Consider the following 24,134-nt stretch of genomic DNA (forward strand, 5'->3'; position numbering starts at 1 on the left):
GGGTGGAGTGGTGGGGGTGGATGGGGTTGGATGGAGTGGGGGCGGATGGATGGGGTTGGGTGGAGTGGGGGCGGATGTATGGGGTTGGGTGGAGTGGGGGCGGATGGATGGGTTTGGGTGGAGTGGGGGCGGATGGATGGGGTTGGGTGGAGTGGGGGGGAATGATGGGGTTGGGTGGAGTGGCGGGAATGGATGGGGTTTGGGGGGGGTGGATGGAGTGGGGGGGATGGATGGGGTTGGGTGGAGTGGGGGGTTGGTGGGGTTGGGTGGAGTGGGGGAGATGGATGGGGTTGGGTGGAGTGGGGGTGGATGGGGATGGATGGAGTGGGGGGGATGGATGGTGTTGGATGGAGTGGGCGAGATGGATGGGGTTAGGGAGGTTGGGTGCAGTGGGGGGGGGATGGATGGGGTTGGGTGGAGTTGGGGGGGTGGATGGGGTTGGATGGAGTGGGGGGGGATGGATGGGGTTGGGTGGAGTGGGGGGGATGGATGGGGTTGGGTGGAGTGGGGGGGATGGATGGGGTTGGGTGGAGTGGGGGGGATGGATGGGGTTGGGTGGAGTGGGGGGAATGGATGGGGTTGGATGGAGTGGGGGGGATGGAATGGTTTGGGTGGAGTGGGAGGGGATGGGTGGAGTGGGGGGGATGGATGGGGTTGGGTGGAGTGGGAGGGGATGGGTGGAGTGGGGGGTGGATGGGGTTGGGTGGAGTGGGGGGTGGATGGGGTTGGGTGAAGTGGGGAGAATGGATGGGGTTGGGTGGAGTGGGGGGGATGCATGGGGTTGGGTGGAGTGGGGTGGGTGTTTGATAGAATGATGAGTGGGAACCTAATCGTGTTGAGCATTGCCTTGCTGTTGTGGATAATCATGTGTTCTCCTTCCATTAGCGTGAGTGTCTGTCAATCCACGTTGGCCAGGCCGGTGTACAGATCGGGAACGCTTGTTGGGAGCTGTATTGCCTGGAGCATGGGATCCAGCCGGATGGGCAGATGCCCAGTGACAAGACCATCGGAGGTGGTGACGACTCCTTCAACACCTTCTTCAGTGAGACGGGGGCGGGGAAACACGTTCCCCGAGCTGTATTTATAGACCTGGAGCCCACTGTGATTGGTAAGAGGAGAGATTGTTGATGGGGTTGCTCAGTCAGTGGTCTCACTAACCGGTGGTTAGGTGCACACTTAAATACCGACCTTATGATGTATGTTTCTCCCATAGGCCGTAGTAAACGTCTTTCTTTCTCCTTCTTTAAAATATGGGCATTGGCCAGCTTTTCAAATTTAAATTCAATTAATAAATGTGGGATATAAAGTCAGTCTCAGTAATGGTGGGCACGCACCTATCATCGATTGTTGTAAAGACCCATCTGGTTCACTGATGTCCTTTCGGGAAGGAAATCTGCTGTCCTTACCCGGTCTGGCCTACAAGTGACGTCAAGACCACAGCAATGTGCCTGACTCTTAAGTGCCCCCTTTAATGGCTGAGTAAGCCACTCATTTTCAAGGGCAATTGGGGATTTCCAGCAAATCCTGGCATTGCCAGTGATGCCCACATCTCCTGAAATAATCAGAAAAAATAGTGACAAAATAATCCTCCATTGACACATTCAGTGGAGATCAATAAAAGAAGGGAAAGGAAAACTTGGCAATTTTGGTTTTAAAGTGCAGCAGGAGCCATCTGCATGAGTTATACAGAGCTTTTAGTTTGATAACTTCGTGGAAAGAAGGTAAATGGAGAGGCTTTAGTGACTATTGAAATTTAATGTCTGTAGCTGAGGTCTTGCCAGACCTTTTAGTGTCCCTCAATGGTTTTAGAATTGGGAGTATTCTCCCTGGGGGGATACCCTTGAAGATTAACTCAGATCAAAGGAAGTCAGAGGTCTACAGCCAACAAGGCAGCAGAAGCAGGATTAGCATTGCATGTTCCCTGGCCTGGGATATAATGAGTGATCTGATTTGCCAGATGTTTTTCAATGGAGTGACAAGTGGGCAGGTCTGATAAAGGGGGAACAACTTCACTGTCAAAGACAAAAATCTCCCTGAGGGTGTTTGTGGGATCTGCCTATTAGGTGTCAGACCATAGCCGTTTAACAGCTGTCTGCAAATCCCTTTAGTTCAAATGAGCTATCTTCTGAACAGCCCATTGTGCCAACTGGTCCTCAACTTTAAAATCAGGCGTTTGGCAGTTGCAGATCCAGAGTGTGAACTTGCCAGCGCAATTGCACGTTGGTAACTGTTCGGACACCAACAGGAGCCAGCCTTCTTAGATTCCTGCTCATTAACCAGCCCGTTGCATTAGTTTGGCTTGGGAATGTGTCAGGATCTGACTGCCGCAAAGCCCCGACTTGTTCATTCATCGAGGAACCATCTTGTACAGGTGGCATAACGGGTTACGGAGGGGACATTCTTCCGCAAAAAACTACACTTGCATTAAATTAGCTGGAATGTTCTGTGCCCCTGTGATTTTTAACCTCCCCCCATTCCCTGTCCCCAGATGAGGTCCGCACGGGCACCTACCGACAGCTCTTTCACCCCGAGCAGCTCATCACCGGCAAGGAGGATGCGGCTAATAACTACGCCCGGGGTCACTGCTCCATCGGCAAGGAGATTGTGGACCTGGTTTTGGATCGCATTCGGAAGGTGGTAGGTTGTCTCACGTTATTCACTCTGGATTTGCTGCGTTGGCCCAGAGTTCTCAACTGCCCTATTTTAATCTGGCCATACACCCGCTTTAAACAAAGTGGGGAAATTGTGTCGGCCAATCCCAAGCCCCAGGCTTCCTCTAGTCCACTGCAGATAGGAAGATGTTGAGTTGCCCCAATTGGCTTAGGCTTCCAAGCTGAAGTAGTGTATTCAAAAGCAAAGTTTGGACATTTTGATATTTTTATTTCCTCCATCCCCTTTCTCCATCTGCCGCAGACTGGGGAATTTCATCTTGCCAACCACACTCTGAACCCAGCAAGCACGAGATGTGCATGAGAAGCCAGAGTGGGGAAGCAACACATGACTCAGCGTTATGAACATTAGACAGTTGGGTGAGAATTGAGCTCACCATCCCCAGAATGGCCTGTTTCTGTGTGGTATATACTACATAATCCTGTCTAAGCCAACTGTTTCTCAGATCTCTGTTAAGGACTTGTAATTCTTATAAATAGTTGGAGAACCGTTGCAAGTGGCCGCTGAAGGAAGGGTGCACAGTGCAAAGTGGATGGTACAAAAATGCATGTTTAATTCAGTGAGCAATTTGTGCCTATCTGCAATCATGTCATCTTAGTCAACTCCTTCCTTCGTCAATCATTTGATAGACTTAGGATTGTCATTTGAAAAAAAATATGCACCAAACGTTGCAGGGAAATAAGCAGACTTACCTACCCTGTCATGCAGCTGGGGGTGGTGTCTGCTTTTTGCTGTGTTTTTCATCTTTCAGTTTAATACTTTGTACTTTCTTTCCCCACAGGCCGATCTGTGCACAGGACTGCAGGGGTTCCTCATCTTCCACAGTTTTGGGGGTGGGACCGGCTCCGGCTTTACTTCCCTCCTGATGGAGAGACTCTCCATTGACTATGGCAAGAAATCCAAGCTGGAGTTTTCCGTTTACCCTGCTCCCCAGATCTCCACTGCGGTGGTCGAGCCATACAACTCGGTGCTGGTCACCCACTGCACCCTCGAGCACTCTGACTGCGCCTTCATGGTGGACAATGAGGCCATTTACGACATCTGCCGGCGTAACCTGGACATTGAGAGACCAACCTACACCAACCTCAACCGACTTCTTGGACAGGTAGTGTCATCCATCACGGCCTCACTGCGGTTCGACGGTGCCCTCAATGTGGACCTGACTGAGTTCCAAACCAACCTGGTCCCCTATCCCCGCATCCACTTTCCATTGTTAACCTTCGCGCCCCTTATTTCAGCCGAGAAGGCTTACCACGAGCAACTCTCGGTGCCAGAGATCACCAACTCCTGCTTTGAACCGGCCAACCAGATGGTGAAGTGTGACCCTCGCCAGGGCAAGTACATGGCTTGCTGCATGCTGTACCGAGGAGATGTGGTGCCCAAGGATGTCAACGCCGCCATCGCTACCATCAAGACCAAGCGCTCGATCCAGTTTGTTGACTGGTGCCCAACTGGGTTCAAGGTAAGTGTGGCTTTCAAAAGCAAGATTCCTGTTTTATCTCACTCTTGCAGCCTCCAGTTAGATGTAATATACTCTAATTTTCAAAGGCCTTCGATAAGGTACCACACACTAGACTCCTTACTAAGGCTAGAATATGTGGATTTGGAAATCAAGGAGCAGTATGATATAAAACAGAAAACTGAGTTAAAGATTTACGCAGACTGGTGGAGTGTGAGAAGTGGTGTTCCACAGGCATCGATGCTGGGACCACTGCTGTTAACCATTTGTATCAAAAGTTTTTTTTCAGGAATCAGAAGAAACATTTCAAAATTTGCAAATGATACCCAATTGGAGATGTGGTTAACACTGAGAGGGGCTGTGACAAAATGAGATGTTAATAAGCTTGCACAATAGGTGTGCAAATAAAAAATGAATTTCAGTGCAAGTGTGAGGAATAAGGAGGTTTATAAAGGAAAAGTTCAAAACCTTAAACCTAGTCCTTATAACATCCAACTAATTGGAATGTTTTTCTTTGTCTACCTTTTATCTGAGCTTCTCCTAATTTTGTACACCTCTGTCAAATATCCCCTCAGTCTCCTCTGCACCAAGGTGAACAACCCCAGCTTTTTCAGCCTAACCTTATTGTTAAAATCCTCCTCATCCTGGAACTGTTCTGGTAAATCTCCCTCTGCATCCTCGTAAGGATCCTCGACATCCTTAGTGAACAGAACTGGATACAATACTCTAGTTCTGGCCTAACCAGTGCTTTATAAAGGTTCAGCATGACTTCCCTGCTTTTGTAGTGAATACATCTATATGTGAAGCCTAAGATCCCATATGCTTTTCTGTTGAAGGGTCATGAGGACTCGGAACGTCAACTGTGCTCTCCTCCGCTGATGCTGCCAGACCTGCTGAGTTTTTCCAGGTATTTCTGTTTCTGTGTTTGCTTTGCTAACCACTCCCTCAATATGTCCTGCCACCTCCAGCCCCCAGGTTGCTCAGTCCCTGTATGCTCTTCAGAACTGTGCAATTAGGTCTATATTGCCTCTCCCTATCCCTTCTGCCAAAATGCATCACCTCAGACAACATTGTATTCAATTCTGTCTGCTCATTCTGCTAGTCAATCTCTGTCACGTTGTAGGTGATTAGTATCATCCTCACTGTTACACCTCCAATGTAGCACCATGGGCAAATTTTGAAATTTTGCTCAGCTTCAAAATCCCAAATCTTTATTAGCATATGTATTCTGAGATTTGTATATATACTTGATATAGCAGTGGCCCCAATACCATGAAACTGAACAATGTTTGGGAGGTGGCTAAACTCTACTTCCCTTTGCGTTAATCTGTCCCTATAGTTACTGCCTGAATGCCCATGCCACACGCCACATGCTTCTGATTAAGTTCTGCCATTCTACACTCTAGAAAGGTTCAAAATTGCGACTCTAGACTTGTGTATCCCCCCCCCCCCCCATTTTAATCGTTCAACCATTGACAGCTGTGTCTCCAGGTTCCTTCATCCTAAGCTTTGGAATTCCTTCCCTGAACAGCTCCATCTCTCTCTCTCCCTCACTCGATCAGACACTCCTTTAAATATACCTCGTTGACCAATTTTTTGGTCACCGATCCTAATGCAAGAGCACAATAATTAGGAGCAGGAGTAGGCCATTCAGCCCCTTGAGCCTGCTCCGCCATTCGATAAGATCATGCCTGATCTGATTGTGGCCTCAACTCCACTTTCCTGTCTGACACCCACAACCCTCAGTTCCCTGGTTGATCACAAATCTAACTCAGACTTGAATGTATTCAATTACCCAGCCTCCACTGCTTTCTTGGAAAGAGAATTCTACAGACTACTGATCCACCGAGAGAAGAAATTTTTCCTCATCCCAGTCTTGAATTCGAGACACCTAATTTTTAAACTGTTCTAAACTCCCTCATGAAGGGAAACATTCTTTCAGCATCAACCATGAGAAGTCCCTTTAGGATCTTATGTTTCAATAAGATCACCTCTCATTCTTCTAAACTCCAATGGGTATAGGCCCAACCTGCTCAACCTTTCCTCAGAAGCTAACCTCCTTCATCCCAGGAATCATTCGTGTGAACCTTCTTTGAACTACTTCTAATGCAATTTCTATCCTTTCTTAATAAGGAGACCAAAACTGTACACAGTACTCCAGATGTGGTCTCACCGATGCCCAACTATAGCAAAACTCTCCTACTTTTATACTCCATTCCCTTTGCAATAAATGCCATCATTTCCCAATCACTTGCATGTTGACCTTTTGTGATTCATGTACCAGGATACCCAGCATCGATCCTTGTGGCACTCGGTTAGTAACAGCTTGTCAAACTGAAAATGACCCATTTATCCGTACCTGCTGTATCCTATTAGTTACCCAATCCTCCGTTCATGCTAATATGTTACCCTCTACACCGTGAGCTCTTATTTTGTGTAGTAACCTTTGATGTGACACCTTAGCAAATGCCTTTTAGAAATCCAAGTATGCCACATCCACAGGTTCCCCTTTATCCACCTTGTTTTTTACTTCCTCAAAGAACTCTAATAATTAGACAAACACGATTTCCCTTTTACAAAACTTTGTTGACTGTGCCTGATTGTATTATGATATTCTAAATGTCCTGCTATTACCTCCTTAATAATAAATTGTAGCGTTTTCCCAGTGACAGATGTTAGGCTAACTGCCCTATAGTTTCCTGCTTTCAGTCTCCCTCCTTTCTTGAATCGAGGTGTTACATTTCTAATTTTCCAATCTGCTGAGGCCTTTCCAGAATCTAGGGAGATCACAACCAATGTATTTACTATCTTTGCAGCCACTTCTTTTAAGACCCTGGGATGTAAACCACCAGATCCAGGGAACTTGTCAGCCTTTAGTTCTAATAGTTTTCCCTGTAACTTTTCCCTAGTGACTGTGATTGTTTTAAGTTCCTCCCTGTCTTTTATTTCTTGACTTTCAAGTATTCTTTGCTGGCTTCTAAAGCCTGTCCAAACTTCTGAGCTGCCCCAATCTCTGTAGTACTGTATGCTTTTTCTTACAATTTGATACTATCCTTAGCCATGGACAGTGCATCCTTCTCCTAGAGTCTTTCTTTCTTAATGGAATGTATTTTTGCTGAGTGTTCTGAAAAATCTTCTTAAATGTCTTTCACAACATCACTGCTGTCCTACCTTTTAACCTATTTTGCCAGTTCACTTTAGCCAACTCTGTCTTCCTACCTTTGTAAATGCCTTCATTTAAGTTTAAGACACTAGTCTTGGACCCAAACTTCTCATCCTCAAATTGAATGTGAAGTTCTCATGCTACGTTGTGTAGAGATATAATGTCTCATTGTACGTTACCAGGTCTAAAATAGTCTGATCCCTGCTTGGCACCAGAACATACTGCTCTGAGAAATTGTCTTGAATACACTCCTATGAACTCATCTTCCAGGCTACCTTTTCCAATCTGATTTATCCAATCTTATGAAGATTAAGGTTTCCCATGATTATTGCAGTACCTTTCTTACACTCCTGTGTTATTTCTTGCTGTTTGTTCTGTCCTACAGTGTAGCTACTGTTAGGTGGCCAGTAAATTATACCCACAAGTGAACTCTTACCCCTGCTATTATCTTTACCCAAACTGATTCTACATCTTGATCTTTAGAACTAAGGTCATCACTCACTACTGTACTAACGTCTTCCTTAATTAAGAGAGCAACTTCACCACCTTTTTCTAGCTTCCCATCCTCCTGAAATATCAATGTCCTTAAATAGTTAGGTCTCGACCTTGGTCACCTTGTTACCATATCTGTCAAATGGCTATCAGGTCATACATGTTTATTTCTCTTTGTGCTATCCATGAATTTATTTCATTACAAATGCTGCACACGTTTATGTACAGAGCCTTTAGTTCTGTCTTTTTACCATTCTTGCAAACTCTGGCCTTATCTGCTGGTGCATTCTTAAGTTTGTCTGCTTTGGCCCTTTTTGGGTTATCATTACCCTTGCTGCTACCTTGCTTCATTTCCTTGCCCTTTAATTAACATCTCCCCTCACATGATCCCCCCTCCCACCCTCCCCCCACCCCACTGCCGAGTTTAAAGCTGCCTCTACTATCCTAGGCATACTGTTCGCCAGAACACTGGTCTCAACATGGTTCAGGTGAAGACCATTATAATGGTAGTACAGCTCCCACTTTCCTCACTACTGGTGCCAGTGCCCCATGAATGGAAACCCATTTCGCCCACACTAACCTTTGAACCACGCATTCAGATCTTTGACCTTTCTTACATGTGCTGGGTTCCCCCATTATTGAGGATGGGGATATTTGTGGAACCTCCTCCTCCAGTGAGTTGTTTAATTGTCCACTACCATTCATGACTGGATGTGGCAGGACTGCAGAGCTAAGACCTGACCCATTGGTTCTGGGATCGCTTGGCTCTGTCACAGCTGCTTCTGCTGTTTGGCATGCAAGTACTCCTGTATGTAGCTTCACCAGGTTGACACCTCATTTTTAGATATGCCTGGTGCCCATCTGCACTCTTCGTTGAACCAGGGTTGATCCCCTGGCTTGGTGGTAATGTTAAAATGGGGGATATGTCAGGCCATGAGGTTATGGATTGTGGTTGAGTACAATTCTGCTGCTGCTGCTGATGGCCCACAGTGCCTCATGAATGCCCAGTTTTGAGTTGCTGTTTCTGTTCAAAATCTATACCAGTTAGCATGTTGGTGGTGCCACACATGATGGAGGGTATTCTCAATGTGAAGGCAGAGTTCATCTCCACAATGACTGTGCAGTGGTTGCTCCGACCAATACTGTCATGGACAGACGCTTCTGTGACAGGTAGATTGGTAAGGACGAGGTCAAGTATGTTTTTTCCCTCTTGGTCCCCTCACCACCTGCCGCAGACCCAGTATAGTCGCTATGTCCTTGAAGGGTTCAGTCAGTGGTGGTGCTACTGGTCACTCTTGGTGATGGACATTGAAGTCTCCCAACCAGAGTGTTTTCTGTGCCCTTTTCATCCTCAGTGCTACTTCCAGTTGGTGTTCAATACGGAAGATCCCCATACCTGCCTCACTCGCAATTACGCCCTCCTGTCCCGGACTGCACACCAAATTCATAGTACCTAGCCCAAGGGCTGGACCAAAGTGCCTGGGTAACCTCCCCCTCCCTGATGCATTGCAGTGTCCCAAACTCCAAATCTGGCTTGGAGTTGATGAGCTAAAGTTCCTCAAGCTGCACACGCTTACTGCAGATTCGGTTGCTCTGGATCACACCAGACCCCACCTGCTACAGCTGCAACGCATCACCTGCCTCCCCATCTCTAGTGTGTTTTATTTACCTGATTGAGTGATATTTCTAAACTCAATGATTATCTGTTCTTGATAATATCAAGTGGTTTAACCAGTTAAGCTATAAATTTAATGAGGTGGAAGTATCTCCCCAGTACCAGTTTAAACTACTGGCGAGGTGTCAGCTGTGGCTCAGTTCATAGCACCCTCGCCTTTGAATCAGAGGGTTGTGGGTTCATGTCCCACTCCCGGAAACCAAGAACTGTGATTGTACTCGAAAGAGTTGCAATCTGTGACTGTTGATAACTCGAAAGAGTCTTAAACTACTGGCCCCATTTAGAGAAAAAAATGAAAATTCACCATTCTGCTTACCTAATGAATGCTTCGGCCCTCATGCCCCACTGCTGGTCTCTGGCTGCATCTCTTCCCTTCTTTTTATGATTTCTTCATATGGTGTGGTATGGAATTGTGTTTACTTGCACCCCTACAAAGAGCAGTGGAATGTTTTAAACATTAAAGATACTATAAAAATGCAGTTGTTGTTGAAATGGCACAAAGGATAGACCCTCAAATACATGGTTCAAATGAAGTGGCACCTTTTTGAGCCAGTCATTTCTTATGCTGCTAGTTCTGCCCACTGGGCAACATACCTGTGTGTGTCAATCAGGCAGGATTTGCAGCCATTTTCTGCTCCCACTTAGTGGAATATATGCCCATTGGCATTGACAAGTCTCAACCTCAGAGTTCCTATCAAGATCTGAAAATGTCCTGCCTCTAGACACAGCACCAGCCCCACAGGCTTTGAACGTGAAGCGGGGTCTGTCTCACTACTGATCCCAAAACACAGGAACAGAGCACTTGGCCATTCAGCCCATCGAGTCTGTTCTATGAGGTCATAGCTCTTGTACCCAAACTCCATTTATCCCCTTTTACTGATGCTTTGATAATTTCAGTCTTAAATTTCAATTGACCCAGCATCCCACTGCTTTTCTAGTGTTGAGATAAAGAATTCCGCTGTTGATTGTATGGATCAGTACTTCCTGATTTTCGCCTGGCATGGCTTATCTCTAATTGTATGATTATGCTCTCTTCTGAATCCTCCATTTGAAAGGAGAAGGTTTCTCTGAACCTACCATTTTGAATGCCTCAATTGGATGATGACTCAGCGTCCTCTCCTATTGAGAATACAAACCAAGTGCATGCAAATTTTCCTCCTAACGTATCACTTTAAGCTCTGTATCATTCTGGGAATCTGCACTGTACCCACTTCAGAGCCAGTATGTCCTGAGATGTTGTCTCCAAAACTGAACAGTTATTTCAGAGTCTGACCAAGGCTCTGTACAGCTGAACCTTAACTTTCCTGCATTTCATTTCAGTCCCTTTTTGAGATGAAGGTCAACATTCCATTAATATTCTTAAAACCCAGAACTTCATAGATTTTCCCACTCATTTTAATCAGTTTATGTCCCATTGTAACTCCCTGTTCCCATGGCTTAGTAATTTAGTCTCAGCTATAAGATTGGATATATCATCTCTCCATGTTGTTATCTATCGTGGAAACAATGATTCAGTGCAGGTTCCTGGGGAACATCACAAATCATATCTCACCAGTCAGAGGATATTCCCTTTATCTCTATCACCCATCTGACTGGCAGCATATTTCACATGTTTATCTTCAATTCCACGTTTTGCCAGAATTTCAGGTGGAGTTCCCCACCGACAGCATCTATCGACACAGCAAAGCATGTTGACTTTCTGCTGCAACAGAAACAAAAATAGCTGGAAAAACTCAGCAGGTCTGACAGCATCTGCGGAGAGGAACACAGTTAACGTTTCCAGTCCGAATGACCCTTCATCAGAACGGACTTTCTGCTGGGTCAGTCAGGGGATAATCCAGCACAAAGCCATGTTCACTCTCTTTGATCAACTTATACTTGTCCAGGTGCAAAGTCACTCTGCCCCAGTGACATGTTCCAGTAATTTCTCCACAGCCAACAACTCTGTCATGTCCTTGATTCTCCCTTTTATCCTCAAATATGAATGGGTAGCTGCAGTGTCAAGCCGAGATGGAATTTCCTAATCTGCAGAGCTTTGGAAAATGATGACAACTGTGTCTGAAGGTTGAAATCTTTTTTGGCATATTTTGGACATGTAGGTTAGTAAAATAGAACAGCAATTCACTGCACGTTGTCCACTGACAGCTTGACCAATTGGCCAACAGCTGATCAGAACCTGCCTCAGATACCAGCAAGCTAGTCCTTGAATTTTCTCTCTCTCCATTTCAACTCCACCCATCCAAGCAGTTTTTATTGAATAATGATCAACATCAGGGCGGTTTTCCCCTCCCCACCCTGGGATAGCTCCGATTGTTGTGTCTTTCCTGCCAACACAGCTGAAATCAATGAACTCTGTGCCAAATCAAACTTTGTCATGCCTGCTAGACCTCACTGGAGTAGCTGAGGCTGTGTACAGAGGATGGAGTTAATCTACGAGTACATTGCGGCCCTGATTTCCCATGATTTATCTTTGCATTCAGTGTGCATAGGAGTTTGCAATTCAGCCCCTCAATCCTAGGCAACCATTAAGTAAGAAGGTGGATGATCTGTGATTTTCTAACTCCATATACCTGCCTTTGCCCCATATCCCTTAATACCTTTGGTGGACAACAGTCTATCGAAGTTAAAATTAACAATTGATTTAGTGTCAATAGCGGTTTGTGGAGAGAGTTCCAAACCTCTACCACCCGTTGTGTGTAGAAGTCTTACTTAACACTCCTGAGAGGTGCAGCTCGAATTTTTTTTGACTATGCCTGCTAGCCCTAGAATCCCCAACCAGCAGAAATAGTTTATTTCCATTTACTCTCTTTGACCCCTTGAAAACTTCAATTAAATTAGCCGTTCACCTTCTGAATGTATAGTTAAAGCATGACATCTACCTTCCTTGAATCTGAATGCTCAAGACATAAAGGTCAGCATTCCACTGGCCTTGACTATTTCTATATCTGTTCATGACATTTTAATGTTTCACACTTTCCACCATTTGTTGGTCCCGAGTGGAATCCATTTACCAGTTTTCTCCATTCACTTAAAATTACAAGGATTATGCTTCCATCTACATGACTTACCATACCACCTATCTTTAAGAGGATCCAAGCCAGTTGGTGAATCAGAAACTAAGATAGTTTTTCTTAATCCAAAGAGCTGATTGACTTTGTTCAGTCTTACAGCTTTCCTCCCACACCCAGTGTCCCAGCTATCCCCTATTTAGGTGTTCTTTTGTAAACCAAATAACAATATTAACTAATTAAAGGAGCACTCTTACAAAAAAAGACAAAACTTTAAAGGAAACTTATCAAATTGAATTAAAATAGTGTTCCTGGCTGCAGAAGGCCTCAAGTATGCCTGCATCCACCGCATATTAATTATCCACTCCATAGCCCACTGCCTGGACCTGGGAGTAGACCCATGAGGAGGTCCACCGATCTGCCCAGCCCGCTCTGCACTGGGTGGCCAAAGATCAGGAGCGTGGGGCTGAAGTGCAACCAAAGCATGAGGAGCAGCCGCCTCAAATCCTCAATTTATAGTCTCTTTTAAATAAAACCAATCATAAAAAATAGTCTAATGAGAGAGAGTGACAACCCCGAGTGGGGCACTGTAACAAAAAATCAATTTCAGAAGTAAACTTAATTAACTAAACTGAGTTATCATTTCCGGGGGTGATGATGCACCCCAGCCCCCACTGGTCGCAGAAGGCCTGCAGTGTACCAGTGGACACTGTGTGCTCCCTCTCCAGGGCCAACTGGCTGTAAATGTAGCCACAGTAGAGGGGCAGGCAGTTGAGCTGATGGGGCACATCCCCTATTTATAGCTATTTTAAAACAACAAATTAACAATTAAAGGGGACAAATTAACAAAGGTAAAATGAACAAATAAAAGGCTCCAAGTACTTAATTTAACAATGTCCTTCACCTGTGGAAGCTAACAATATTATTAACACACCATCAACATTTGTATCATCAGAAAGTTTGGGCATGTGTCTTTCTGTCCCATCATCTAACTTGTTAATAAACACGATAAGTAGCTGAGGCCCCCATTTCAATTCTTGTGGGACGCCATTATTCACATCCTGCCAATTCGAGTACCTGCCCATTATCCCTCCTCTTGAGCCCCTTCTGCTCATCCAGTTTCCTGATCAGGTTAATCATTTGCACTCCATTATATAAGCATGTCTCAATATTGGTAGCTTTGCTTTGATCAGCACTTGATAATTTGGCAAACGATGGATCAGAACGTTCCTCAGATCCCACCCAGCTGGTCCTCCATGTTCCTCTCTCCGCCCAACTGCTCATGCAAGCAGCCTTCATTGAATGGTGATCGACACCAAGGTGCTTTTCCCCTTGCTACCCTGGAATAGCTCAACTTGTGTCTTTACTGCCAACCCAGCTGAAATCAATGTGCTGCACCAGGAAGTTTGCTGCCTGATGAGCTCTGCTTTTCAACATCTACTTTTTAACAGCTGGAACTGTCACTGAGGCACTGAGGCACTGAACTCCCGAGTGACCTGAACCGTCAGGTCAGATTCCTATCCTCTGAAATGAGCACAGCTAGAGAGTGGAATGTGAGAAACAGTTCAACACATCTACTAAATCTCATGCCCACATGTCCGTCCTTGGCCTGCTGCAATGTTCCAGTGAAGCTCAACGCAAACTGGAGGAACAGCACCTCATCTTCCAACTAGGCACTTTACAGCCTTCCGGACTTAACACTTGAGTTCAACAACTTCAGATCGTGAACTCTCTCCTCCATCCCCACCACCTTTCCGATCCCCCTTTTTCCAATAATTTAAACATTTTTTAATATATATATATTTTTTTTTTTATATAGATTTTTCTTTTCCCACCTATTTCTATTATTTTTAAATGTATTTCCATTCATTGTTTTATCTCCACCTTTTAGCCCATTTCGATCCCTTCCCCCTACCCCACCCCCACTCGGGCTATCTGTCACTTGCCCGTCCTGCTTTCTACCCTTAATGTCACCATTAGCACATTTTTTAGCTAATATCACCACCGTCAACACCCCTTTATCCTTTTGGCCATGACATCTTTGGCAATCTTTTCTTTGCCTCCACCTATCACTGGCCCTCTATCCAGCTCTACCTGTCCCACCCTCCACAACCAGCTTATATTCATCTCATTTCTGTTTTCCCTTAGTTCTGATGAAGAGTCATACGGACTGGAAACGTTAACTGTGTTCCTCTCCGCAGATGCTGCCAGACCTGCTGAGTTTTTTCCAGATATTTTTGTTTTTGTACTAAATCACTGCGTCAGCTTGAAAATTTAAAGCAGTGGGGCTAATGGAACTGATGCCTGGAGACTGACCAGTCAGAAATGGGGGATGTACATTGGTGACTGCAGTGTCCAGCTTCTTTCGCTGTCGCTCAGGGCACCTCCCAAGTGACATACTTGCCTGACTTGAACGTGTGTCACTGTTCTTTCAGAATCATTCACTCAGAACCCTGCAACTCCCCGTTACCTTGCAGCAATGTGGGAGTGGTTCCATCATCACAAGGACTGAGGCAGCTCAAGAAGGTTCACCACTGGATGGAAAGTGGGCCTGAGCAACAAATGCCATCTTTGGCAGCAACGCCCATTCCTCAAATTAATTGAAACAATCTAACTGGATAACACTTTCTTTCTTGTTTTGACAGGTTGGCATCAACTACCAGCCCCCGACGGTGGTGCCAGGGGGTGACCTGGCCAAGGTGCAGCGTGCTGTCTGTATGCTGAGCAACACCACCGCCATTTCCATGGCTTGGACCCGCCTCAACATCAAATTCGATAAGATGTACGCCAAGCGGGCCTTTGTCCACTGGTACGTGGGGGAGGGGCTGGAGGAAGGGGAATTCCAGGATGCCCGGGAAGACCTGGCCTCCCTCGAGAAGGATTACGAAGAAGTGGCGATCGATTCTTCCTCACTGGACAGAAGGGCAGAGGAGGAAGAATAAGATTTATTAATTTTTATAAAATTATTTGCTAACTTTTCCTGTTTATATTCCAAAAGTAACTCATATTTGTAATTCCTATGTATATTCCAGAAGTGTTTCTAATAATACATTTATATTTTCTTGATTTTTGGATTGTGTTTATTAAAAGCTGCAAATTGAGCTGGATTGAGAAATGCTAGGTAAATAAAGTAAGCTCCCTCACAGGCTGCAGTCACTTTGAACTTGAAGGAAATACATTTGGATCAGAAATGATAAAACTATCCAAGTAGTTATACCCTTGGACACAGTCAGGCTGGTGCCTTTTAGTTCAGCTCTTTGCTTATTCTGACCTTTGCCAACAAACCATCTCTTCTCCTGCCTGTCTGATGAATGAGGCCTGCATGATGGAAACCTGGCAATTTAGGGGTCTGATATGTGTGTGATTGACGGGTATGGTTGCTTTTTCAACAGGACTGTGATAAATGGGTGTTTAATACATGGGGATCTGATTTATTGGGGTGTGATGAGGTCTAATTGACTGGTGTCTGTTCGTAGTGTGCTTGATGGTAGTTGTGTTTGATAGGTGTCTGATTGATGGTTTGGTGGATGAGAATCCTACACATGGGAATGTGATAGACGGCATCCAATTGATGGGGTCTGTTCAATGGAAATCTAATAGATGGTTGTCTGATTAAACCCTGATCAATCAGACCAATCTGATGTAAATCTTAATAGGTGGGATTGGATTGAGGGTCTGTTTGGTGTGGCCTAATAGCTGTGGGTCAAATAGATTGGGGTTTAATAAATGGGTCTAAATGATGGGAGTCTGGTGATCTGATTGGAAGTTTGATTGATGGTTATCTGACAAGGCTAATGCTGTTCATGTGGTGTACATGAACTTCCAAAATACATTGGTAAAGTGCTGAGCAAAATTCGATCTAATGAAATAAAAGGGACAGTGGCAACATGGATACGAAATTGTCTGAGTGATGGAAAACAGAGTAGAAGTTAATGGTTGTTTTTTGGGCTGGAGGATGTTTATAATGGAGTTCCCCAGGGGTTAGTGTTAGGACCCTTGTAGTCCCTGGTGTACATTGATGACCTAGACCTTGGTGAACAGGGCACAATTTCAAACTTTAAGGACAATTTAAAACTTGGAAACGTGAACCGAGGAGGATAGGGTAGAACTTCAAAAGAACATAGGCAGGTTTGTGGAACGGGTGGACGAGTGGCAGATGACGTTTAATGCAGAGAAGTATGAAGTGATTCATTTTGGCAGGAAGAACGTGGAGAGACAATATCCAAAAAAGGGTACAGTTCTATCAGGGGTGCAGGAGTAGAGGGACCTGAGTGTATATGTGCGTAAATCATTGAAGGCTTCAGGACAGGTTGAGGGAGAGGCTACTAAAGCATACAGCATCCTAGGCTTTATGAAAAGAGGCATAGACCACAAGGGCAAGGAAGTTATGGCAAGCCTGTATAAAACTAGTTTGGCCTCAACTGGAGTATTGCATCCGGCTCTTGTCTGTTATTCATTCCTGGGACGTGGGCATTGTTGGTATGCCTTTGTCCATCCCTAATTGCCCTTCAGAACAAATAAGAGTCAACCACATTGCTGTGCGTCTGGGGTCACATGTAGGCCAGACCAGGTATGAACGGCAGATTTCCTTTCCTAAAAGGCATTGGAGAACCAGATGGGTTGTTATGACGATTGGTATAGTTTCATGGTCGCCATTACTGAGACAAACTCAATGTATGGCCGCCACACTTTAGAAAGGATGTGAAGGCATTAGACATTCGTGAGAATGATTCCAGGGATGAAGGACTTCAGCTATGCAGATAGATTGGAGAAGTTGGGACTGTTCTCCTTGGAGATGAGAAGAGATTTGGTAGAGGTATTTAATCTGGACAGAGGAGATAAGGGGAAATTTCCCATTGGTGGAAGGATCGAGAATGAGAGGGCACAAATTTAAGGTAATTGTCAAAACAAGCAATTGTAATACGAGGAAACACCTTTTCATGTAGTGAGTGGTAAAGATCTGAAATGCATTGCCCGAGAGTGTGGTGGAAGCAGGTTCAATCGAGGCATTCAAGAAGGACCAGATTACTATTGGAACAGGAAGAATGCACAGGGTTACAGGGGGAAGGTGGAGGAGTGGCACTAGGTGAATTGCTGCTTCAGAGAGTCGCCAGACAGAACGGACAATGGTACAAGAATGAAGAAACACAGGTTTAAGGTTTTGGGAGGAGGTATAGGAGGGAATGTGAGGGAGAACGTTTTGATGCAGCAAGGACCTGGAACTCGCTGCCTCCTAGAGTGGTGGAATCATTGAGGAATGAGTTCAAAAGGAAATTGGGCAGGCACCTGAAGGAAATTATCTTGAAGCATTGAGGGAATGGAACAGACTCTCTACAGAGAGCTGACATGGACTCGATGGGCTGAACAGCCACCTTCTGAGCTGCAATGACTCTAGGTCTGGCTGATGGAGGACTGACTAATGGGAGTCTGATTGCTGTGTATTCTATTTCTGGGGTCTGATTGATGGAGGCTTGATGGAAGTGTGACCGGTGAAGGTTGGTGGTGTATATAGAATCAGGAGATAGAAGCACCATGGCTTAGGGTGACCATGGTGGTGTACACAGACACATATATAAACTGTTAAGCTTAACTAAAAATGCAGTCCAACATGCTTTGAGACATTGGGAATGGGGCTGATGTGAAACAGCTTGTTTTACTCCAAACTGCTGAACTGTGCCATGTCTTTCTGAAGTGATTCTTTTCCTATAATGGAGCTAGATACCTTTACCAAGAAGGGTTATTTAAAAAGGTTTCAAAACAGACCTTGAGAGCCTGGAAAGGTGGATCTTTGTCAGTCTAGTGTCCCTGAGATTTGACAAGGGCTGTGAGCCTGCAAATGAAGCACTTATACGATTTTGCACATGTGAAATTCAATTGAGAACATTGGAAAGTGAGGATCTTCCCCCACCTTAGTACTTGCTGGTGGGTATTTAACTGTATAAAAGATAGTGACTTTTGAATTTGGTACTGCAGTCAACAGAGAGAGAGAGAGAGAGTAAGAGAGGGAGGTCAGTCACTGGGTATTGACCAGTCATGACTAAGCTCCTTGTAGCTCCATATCTCTGTGTGTTTTATCACTTGACTAACAGTGTGTTGAATGTTTTGTAAAGTTTTTTTTGATGCTTGAAGCATTTGAGTATGATCTATTTATTTATTTATGTTTAACGGCACAGAAGAAGGCCATTCGGCCCATTGTGTCTGCATCGACTCTCCAAATGAGCATTATGATTTTTTTCAACTTATTTATTTAATTATTTCCATAATTCTCGGGTCTCTAAAACCTGTTAGGACAAAGAAAAGTCTGTTATGTTCCTTCTGTCGGGTGGCTTTGCTCAGTGAACATGGTTGCACGCCTGTCTACTGATGAGTGAGTTGGTAATCAAGATGATGCAGACCAAGGGACCATTGTAAGATGAAGCACATGTTGTTTATTAACATAAGTAACGGAATGATAACACAAGTGTCTTCTCAAACCAAGCCCAACTCTAAAACTACTGATTAACACAACAATTGGGTAATACAATCAGGTGGTCAATCTGCTCACATTCTCTTAAAGGTGTATCGCACCTCAGATTACCACAGTCTGCCTATTTCTTGTGTAAAAATGCATCACCCCACACTTCTAGCACTGAACCCTTAGGGAACACCACTGTCTACCATCCTACAGGCTGAAAAACAGTTATTCACTAAAACTTGCTCCTTTCTGTCCTTAAGACAATTTGTTATCCTCCTATTCCATGAATCTCCAATTTTTATTTTAGTTTTTTGGCAGCTCATGAGGTGACGATTTGTGCTGCAGTGATCCACTCTGTGTTAAATATCGCCTGGTGTGCGTGTGGAGCCCCACTCCGGCATGCCAGTCTCTGCCATGTTTGCTGCAGAGGAAGTCAGTGGACTGAGAAGATGGACAATTCGCTGGCCTCTGTTTTCTCTGGGCCCTCTCCTCAGCCAGCTGAGCTTTCCATTTCTGCTCGCCTCTCCCCATCCCCTTCCAAACAGTCAGCCTCCAGAGGACACAGCCATCAGCGACTGACTCTCAGTTGTCAGGGTCAATGCCCACCATCTTCATACCTTGCTTGCAGGCGTCCTTGTAACGGAAGTAAGGATGCCAAGGAGGTTATAACCCAGGGCCAGCTCACAGTAAAGGATGTCTTTGGTTATATGATTGTCATCTGTCCAATGATCATGGCCAAGCCAGTACAGATGTTGTTGGCTTAGCAATAAGTGCATGTTGATGGAATTAGCATACTCCAGGACTTTTGTGTCAGTGACCTTGTTCCACCCAGGGGATGCCAAGGATACACCTAAGGCAGCAAAAGTGGAAATTGTTCAGTCTTTTCTCCTGCTGAGCAAATGATGTCCGAGTCTCTCTGATGCAGGGGCGCATGCCAAGGATGCAGGCTTGGTAGAATCGCAGATTGGGGTTCCCAGTCAGGTTGCTGTTGTTTCACATCCCCTTACCCAGCTTGGACATAACAGCTACAGCTCCTGCAATGTGTGTTGATTTCAGCATCAAGTGACAGATTGCTGGTGACTGTAGAGCCTCGATATGTGAAGCTATCAATAACCTCCAGTGTCACATTGTCAATGCTGATAGATGGCGAAATGCCAACATCCTGGATCACAATGTTCGTCTTCCTGATGCTGCTGGTCAAACCAAGCTCTATAAAGGTGTGAGAGAGTTTGTCCATTTGCTGCTGAAGATGCCTCTTGGTGTAGGATGCGATGTGGCATTGTCAGTGTAGAGCAGCTCTCTGATCAGGACTTGGTGCACTTTTGCCTTTGATCTCAGGTAAACAAGGATGAACAGCCTTCTATTCATTCTACTGTGTAAGTAGATGAACTAAAGACATATGGCAGCAGCAAAGAGAAGCATGTGTCAAAGAATGTATGTGCCAGGACACAACTGTGCTTGACCCCACTGTGAATCTCAAAGGTTTCCAATGTTGTGCTGTCATAGCAGACCTTAGGTATCATGTTGCCTTGGAAAGAGATGACACTGAGCAGCTTTGGCAGACAGTCAGTTGTCACCAGCAGCTTCAATAGGCTGCCTCAGCTCACATGGTGAGTGCCATGGTGCGATCGATGAAGACAATGTATAGAGGTCTCTTTTGTTCATAGCATTTCCCTTGCAGCTGTCGGACTGAGAAGATCATGTCAATTGCAGATCTCCCAGTTCTAAAATCACACTGGGATTCAGGATAGATACCTTCAGCCTGACGAGGGCAACACTGGGGCAAACACCACCCCACAACACTCAGCAAGGATGGGCCTCGATACTTGCTACAATCACTGTGGTCACCTTGTTCAGGTGCAGCATCACAATCTTTGCATCAGGAATATCCTGGAGCACTGCCCGCTCCCGTCAGTAAGACAGAGAGAAGTTTGTGCAGATGCTGCAGGAGAGCCAGTTTCCCGTGCTTGATGAGTTCAGGAAGCATGGTATCAGCACCTGGAACTTTCCCAAGGTGAGCAAGTCAATGGAATCAAATAACCCGGAAATGTGAACTAAAAACAGGAAATGCTTGAAAATCTCAGCAGGTCTGGCAGCATCTGTGGTGAGAAATAGAGTTAATGTTTCAAGTCCTTTTGACTCTTCTTCAGAACTGAAGTTCAGGTTATGAAGAAGAGTCACATTGGACTTGAAATGTTAACTCGGTTTCTCTCTCCACAGTTGCAGCCAGACCTGCTGAGTTTTTTCAGCATTTTCTGTGTTTTATTTAAGCAAGTCGATAGCATTGCTAATCTCCTCCACAATGGGTTCGATATCCATCTTTTCCAAGACATGCAGACTCTCTATGGTGTCTAGAGCTTCCTTGATGGTTGTGTTCTCCCTACAGTAGAACTCAATGAAGTGTTTCACCCATCTCTCCAACTATTTCTTGCAGTTAGTGATGACCTCCCCTGACTTTATTTTTCCAATGGAGCCGTTTTCTTTATTGATGGGCCTGATGCTTTTTGGATCCCATCATACACGCTCCTAGCGTTCCCTCGATTGAAGACAATCTGGATATTCTGGCAAAGTTGGAACAGGCAGTGTTATGACTGATGCAGTTGGTAAAGTGGAGTTATTTAAAAATCCCAGAGGGAAACTTTAAACAAATGTCATAACCAATAATTTTAAGTTTTATGTTTAAGGTACGACTCTAAACTCAGAAATCAGACCACTAGTTTTCGAGGTTTTACATTAGACTAAATGAAACATTTTATTAATTTACCCAGGTTAAAATATATATACGCATGGCTACAAATTGCTACTATCATAACTTATAACAAATTCTCAAACCAATCTCCATTAAGGCAACAACAACCCATAGACTTACCCAGACACCAGGCAAAGCATTTTCAGTCTACACTGGCCAGATCCTGCCTTATTTTACTAAAATCCACTCTCCCCCAAGCTAAAACATTTTTTTGCAACTTGTTGATTTATTTGTCCATAACAAACTTAAATTGTACCATGTTGTGATCGCTATCACTAAAATGCTCACCCACCACCATCTGTCCAGCTTCATTCCCCAGAATTAGGTCCAGCACTGCACCGTCCCTTGTTGGACCCTCTACATATTGACCTAAAAGGTTCCCCTGTACACATTTCAAGAAATCCACTCCATCCAATCCCTTAACGCTATGTCCGTCCCAATTAATGTTGGGAAAGTTGAAATTGTGCTGTTGTGCTAATAACATCAGTAATTACCAAAACCACCCACCCCTCCCCCGACCCCCCACCTTTTCCTCGCTTCCTGTCCTTCCTAAATGTCATGTACCCGTCAATATTCAGGTCTCAATCTATGTCATCCTGCAGCCATGTCTTTGTAATGGCTGTCAGATTCCACTTATTTATTTCTATATACATTATCAGTCCATCTGTGCATTCAGATAGAGAGCCTTTAAGATTTGTCATTTTTATTATTTTTTCTAACTGCCAGCCTTACTTACTGATTTACCCTTAGAATTTTAATCACTCTCCATTCCTGTCAGGGTCTGTTTATCATTTCCTATATTAGTACCTTTCTCTCTTGCCTTGATTCTACTCTTTGATTTACCATATCTTCCAAAATGTGACCCCTTGGCTCCACTATTTAGTTTAAAGCCCCCTCCACAGGCATGTGGCTTGCTAGAACGCCGGTCCCAGCACAGTTCAGGCATAGACCATCCCAGTGGCACAAACCCCACTAATCTTATTTTCCCTATGCCAATTGCATGTGGCTCATGAGATTATTACCTTTTGGGTTCTGCTTCTTAACTTGGTGCCTAGCTCCGCATGCTGATGACTACATTCCTTTTTGCTCCTCCCACTTGAATGCCGTCCATGGTCAGTCAGCTCATCCACTCTGCAACCACCACTCCCATCCAGACAAGCTGAGAGAACCTCAAACCTGGTGGACAATTGTGAAGGCTGCTGCTCCTGCACTCCTGCCCTAGGGTCCCCTTACCTGCCTCACTTAAAGTCACACGCCCCAGTCCCTAACCTCTGACCAACTCAAAAGACCCCATCCTAACAGGTGTGACTGCCTCCTGGTACAAAGCTTGCAGGTAACTTCCCCTTCCCTGATGTTTTGCAGTGTCTGCAGATCGGCCTCCAGCTCAATGACTCTGAGCCAAATCTCCTCAAGCCACAAACACCTACTGCAGACGTGTTTTCCCTGGATCAGTGTTATCCAGGAGCTCCCCACGTGCTGCAGCCATGACACATCACCTGCCCTGCCATTCAGAATGTCTTTTAATTAACTACATAATTATTTTATTCGCTTATTTATTGCCTTTTTATGTGTTTTGACCTGACCAACAGTTCCTGTACTATTTTAAACCTTAGGAATATAATAGACCTTAACCACTTACAAGATACTCACCAGCAGCTAGCTTCTTTCCCTGGAGTAGAGTTAGAGCCAATTCCTACAGGGTGAAAAATTTAGAAAAGCAAAAGCAAAGGAGCACCTCCTTCTCCACACCTAACTCCCCCACTCACCAAACTCAGTGGGCCACTCAGTCACAGATTGCTCCTTTTGCAAGCTGCACTGAAGAGCCTTGTAAATATGCTAACTGAACTACAGCCATAGGAACCAGATTAAACCAGTTAGTAAGTAACTACTCAGCTACTCTGAGTGGAGAGTCATTATCCTGCCTCAGACTGGAAAAGACATACTCTACTTACTTAGTACTTTCCAATTACTGCAAACTACAGAAAAGACCAGGTTTTTTCAAGAATCAGATTAACACTTTAAACTCCCCGACTTTCCAATCTCCCAGGTACCCACTCAGTCACAAGCTGCAGTCGTTATTGAATCCCCCACTGTCAACATCCTGGGGGTTATTATTGAGAAGAAATTGAACTGGACCAGCTATATAACTACTGTGGCTACAAGCGCAGGTCAGAGGCAGGGAACGTGGAGGAGAGTAACTCATCTCTTTACTCCCCAAAGCTTGTCCACCATCTACAAGGCACAGGTCAGGAGTGTGATGGAATACTCTCCCCTTGCCTGGATGTGTGCAGCTCCAACAATACTCAAGAAGCTTAACACCATCCAGGACAAAGCAGCCCATTTGATTGGCACCACATCCACAAACATTCACTCCCTCCACCACCGACGCCGAGTGGCAGCAGTGTGTGTACCATCTACAAGATGCACTGCAGGAACTCACCAAGGCTCCTTAGACAGCACCTTC

General features: G+C 44.9%; 1 protein-coding gene across 1 annotated transcript; it reads left to right on the plus strand.

Annotated features, from left to right (window-relative positions):
- Positions 1-905: 905 nt before the first annotated feature.
- LOC144672327 (tubulin alpha-3 chain-like) lies at positions 906-15,409 on the plus strand. Its single transcript, XM_078534180.1, has 4 exons — positions 906-1,108; positions 2,489-2,637; positions 3,452-4,132; positions 15,113-15,409. Exons 1-4 carry the CDS (start codon positions 988-990, stop codon positions 15,407-15,409), a joined length of 1,248 nt encoding a protein of 415 aa, XP_078390306.1. The 5' UTR covers positions 906-987.
- The last annotated feature ends 8,725 nt before the right edge of the window (positions 15,410-24,134 follow it).

Source organism: Cetorhinus maximus, chromosome 37 (assembly GCF_964194155.1).
Source record: "Cetorhinus maximus chromosome 37, sCetMax3.hap1.1, whole genome shotgun sequence".
Classification (NCBI taxonomy): Eukaryota; Metazoa; Chordata; class Chondrichthyes; order Lamniformes; family Cetorhinidae; genus Cetorhinus; species Cetorhinus maximus.

Bases quoted from the DNA above. Each gene is read 5' to 3' on its own strand.
- LOC144672327 (XM_078534180.1), top strand. From the start codon at position 988: ATGCCCAGTGACAAGACCATCGGAGGTGGTGACGACTCCTTCAACACC. The intron at 1,109-2,488 runs GTAAGAGGAGAG...CCCTGTCCCCAG, and splicing joins CCTGGAGCCCACTGTGATTG to ATGAGGTCCGCACGGGCACC. The intron at 4,133-15,112 runs GTAAGTGTGGCT...TTGTTTTGACAG, and splicing joins GGTGCCCAACTGGGTTCAAG to GTTGGCATCAACTACCAGCC.